A 4,185-nucleotide genomic window follows, 5' to 3' on the forward strand; every position below is an offset into this window, starting at 1 on the left:
GATATATTAATTTGCTTTATTTAAGGTACAATTTGTTCATTTTCAAATGAGATATTTTCATGCTAATTAAATAATTGCTGCTTTTGTCAACAAAAAGCAATGATATTTTCAGTAAATCAAACGATGCCTTATAGATTTACTCAATTTTCTAATGTTATTCTTAAAACATTTTAATAGATGCCTTCAAAATTTTCATACGAAATATATCCATCAATACAAGTTTCAATGAAATATTAATTCGTAAACTATTTTCTATAATTAAAAAAGTTACATGATAGTGTTATTAAATTACTTAAGAAAACAAATAATTGAAAAAAGATTAGAGAAAGTCAAGTCACCGTCAAACCCACACACGCATACCGCGTTCACACTTCCACGCGCTTCCTTTCCATTCTCTCTCTCTCTCTCTCTCTTCAGACAGAAACCTTTTTATAAATGTCTGAAAAACCATACCTAGAAATTCATCGTCTTCTCCACTTCGACCATTCGTTTTCACATTTGTCCAGAGCTTTTCAAACATTCTTCAAACCCTTTTTTTTCATGGAAATCTCCTCTTTCCCATTTCTCAACCCACAGGACGTCGACGAGTGTTCCCACTTCCTTGGTCTATTTCAGGACATGGAATCCACTCCTCCTGGTTTCGGATTCGACGACAACGGCAGCCATAAGAAGCGTCCGAGGAAAGACGAAGACGGTGGTCCGAACAAGAACAGCGAAGCATTCGGCGACATACTCGCGTCGCTTCTGCTCTTGGACGAGGAAGCGAAGCAGCAGCAGGAGCAGTGGGATTTCGAATCCCGACGGGAAAAATCCGTTCTCGAAGCAAATCACCGGGAGAAACTCAGAACAATGGACGGTTACAACGACCAATTACAGTCCCATTACTCCGCAATGTCGGAATCCGACACATCCCGCTCGAAACGCGCGCGAAAATCCGCCGTGGCGGTTGGGGGCGCATCCGGGTCGGGACCGGGACCGGGTTCGGGTCAGAGGCGTTTGTGGGTGAAGGAGCGGCCGACAGACTGGTGGGACCGCGTGAGCCGACCGGATTTCCCGGAGGAAGAATTCCGGCGAGAGTTCAGGATGAGCAAATCGACGTTCAACCTCATCTGCGAGGAGCTACAAGAGGCGGTGACGAAGAAGAACACGATGCTCCGAGACGCGATTCCGGCGCCAAAACGCGTCGGCGTCTGCGTTTGGCGTTTAGCGACTGGAGCGCCGCTGCGACACGTGTCGGAGCGCTTCGGCCTGGGAATCTCCACATGCCACAAGCTCGTGATCGAAGTCTGCAGAGCCATTAACGACGTGTTGATGCCGAAGTACCTCCGGTGGCCATCGGAGCAAGAACTCAGATCCACGAAGGAGAGATTCGAATCTCTGTACAAAATCCCGAACGTTGTCGGGTCGATCTACACAACCCATGTCCCCATCATCGCTCCCAAGGTCCACGTCGCCGCGTATTTCAACAAGAGACACACAGACAGGAACCAGAAGACATCGTACTCCATCACTGTCCAAGGGGTTGTAAATTCCGACGGAATCTTCACCGATGTCTGCATCGGAAATCCCGGGTCACTCACGGACGACCAGATCCTGGAGAAATCGTCGCTTTTCCGGCAACGAGCGGCTCGTGGGCTCCTCCGGGACGGGTGGATCGTCGGGAATTCAGGTTTCCCGCTGACGGACTGGCTCCTGGTTCCGTACACGAGGACGAACCTGACATGGACGCAACACGGGTTCAACGAGAGGATCGGAGAGATTCAGGCGGCGGCCATGGCGGCGATGGGGAGGATGAAAGGTCGATGGGCATGTCTGCAGAAGCGTACAGAGGTGAAGCTACAAGATCTTCCGTACGTGTTGGGAGCGTGTTGTGTGCTTCACAATATATGCGAGATGAGGAAGGAGGAGATGTCGCCGGAATCAGGGTTCAAGGTCTTCGATGACGTCACCGTGCCGGAGAATAATCTCCGGTCGGCGGCTGCGGTTCAGGCGAGGGACAACATCGCTCACAATCTCCTGCATCGTGGCGCCGCCGGCACGAGTTTTCTATAGCGGTTTTTGGATTAATATAAAGTTAATTGAAATCTAATTTTGTTAAAATTCGTATACGGATGTTATTCGATTTTTTTTTTTTTGTATAGGTTCCATATATAATAAGATGTTTTTTTTTTTTGGGTTTTTAGAGATGATGACATATGTTAGTAGAGTTTCAAAAGACAAAACTTCGATATGTGGGTATTTCCGATTTCGTTAAAAAAAACGTGAATTTATTGAATTACCTTGTTTTTATGCTGTTCTTGTTTTAATATTTAGTTTTTGTCTGGGCACTCGGATGTCAAAGGCTAGAAGAGTTCATGTTCTAGTTGAAGTTGAATTTGGACCTATAGCCCTGTGGATAAGGGTGTAAACTTGGTTAACACAATTGAATCTTATATATTGTAATTGAATCCAATTTTATATATGAATGGTTATATTTTTTAAAATTGTAAAAACTAAATTCTAATCGAATTAATTTAAAACTTGATATTAAAAATTAGTATTTTTATAAATAAAAATAGAATTTAATATAATTATCTTAAAAAAGAATTAAACATGTATCCAAGCCCGAAATCATAATTCTATCAATATATATATTAAATTGGTGAAAATTTTCTTATCTAATCTATAAATTACCGGAGACTTGGATAATAAAGTCAAACAAATATTTTTATTTTTAGACTACAGTATAATTTTTATAAAAAATATAAAATTATTACTATTTCTTTTACTTCAAATGTTAAATTCATTATCTATTTGATATAGATACATTAAAATTATCACATAATCTATTCGTTCATAATTTGAATTGATATAACAAAATTTTATTAAAGAGAATTTCTATAAAATATATAACTCAATTTGTCTGCAATAAAATTTTAAATAATATTAAAAAAAACATTTTTCTGGTATGCATCAATTATTCACAAATCGAATTTAAATAAAAAAATATATAATCTGGATTCCAATTTCTACATCTGAACTGAAATGGCTTTTGATCCCGGCAATAATTGCTGTGACCGCATTCCAACTTGGATTTGGAGGAAAAGGATATTGGTCTTTTTAATCTATATAACAATTGAAAAAGTATTAATAAGAAATGGAATGTATTGTAAATGGATAGAATCCAGCATACATATATGTTATATATTAAAGGAAAATTCCCAAAAAAATCATCGAATTTAGAGATAACTATCCGATTCATCCCGAACTCTTAAAATTTCTATATTCATACTGAATTTGAAGATTTTTACTAAAAAATCATTCACAATTTGAATTCTTATCAAAATCCTAATCGATTCCACCTAATTTTGACACATACGTTTTGCGTGGCACTTGTTGAATGAACACGTGAAAACACTTCAGATTATTAGAAATCTACGTGGCATTTGTTGACTGAACACGTGAAAACACGTCATATTATTAGAAATCTATCGGTTTTTGACGAACCGATCGACTGAAATATGGTTTAATTAATAACCCGGTTTGAAAAAAAAAACCGAATCGATAAAAACTGAAAAAATCGAGAATGACTAGGGTTTTTTTAACTTTTCACTTCTCTTCATTTTCACTCGGTGGTTCTATAGTCTGTGCGTCCCAGAACTCAATCTCCGGCGTCGAAAATCGCGACCTAGTGCCTTAAACTGGATGCTTTTGGAGTTTTCGAAGGAGGTCGAAGAAATCTGAGGTATGAGTCATCTGTTACTTCGAATCTGTAGCGTATTTTCGTGATTAGGGAGGGTGTAGATTGGGAAATCCGTTAAATGTGTGAACTGGCAAAAGTTGTGGGGGAGTTAGATATCTTTGTTGATCATGAGATTTCTCCCGCAACACCCGCAGCTCAACATCAAAGAAATGAGTGTGGTCAGAAGGGGGGAAATGAGGATGAGTGTGAGCAGAATGATGGTCATGGTCAAGGTCAAGAGAATGAGGGTGAGGCCGAAGAGAACAAGGGTGAAGGTGAACAGGATCCCCGGTTTGGAGATTTAGAAAAGGAGGCCCATGGCGCAACATGAGGTACTCAGTTTCAGTTTAAAACACAACAAGAAGAGTATGAAAGTGATAAAGAATTTATAAATGATGATGATATTTATCCATATACACGATTGGAGACAGAAGATGAGTGGAATGAGTATGAGAGAGGGTTAG

General features: G+C 39.8%; 1 protein-coding gene across 1 annotated transcript; it reads left to right on the top strand.

Annotated features, from left to right (window-relative positions):
* Positions 1 to 399: 399 nt before the first annotated feature.
* Positions 400 to 2,275, top strand: LOC104814633 (putative nuclease HARBI1). Its single transcript, XM_010542778.2, has one exon. It carries the CDS (start codon positions 541 to 543, stop codon positions 2,050 to 2,052), a length of 1,512 nt encoding a protein of 503 aa, XP_010541080.1. The 5' UTR covers positions 400 to 540; the 3' UTR covers positions 2,053 to 2,275.
* Positions 2,276 to 4,185: the final 1,910 nt, after the last annotated feature.

The sequence above is a fragment of the Tarenaya hassleriana genome, unplaced genomic scaffold (genome assembly GCF_000463585.1).
Source record: "Tarenaya hassleriana unplaced genomic scaffold, ASM46358v1 Cleome21, whole genome shotgun sequence".
NCBI classification, from domain to species: Eukaryota; Viridiplantae; Streptophyta; class Magnoliopsida; order Brassicales; family Cleomaceae; genus Tarenaya; species Tarenaya hassleriana.

Coding starts and splice junctions, on each gene's coding strand:
- LOC104814633 (XM_010542778.2), top strand. CDS start 541: ATGGAAATCTCCTCTTTCCCATTTCTCAACCCACAGGACGTCGACGAG.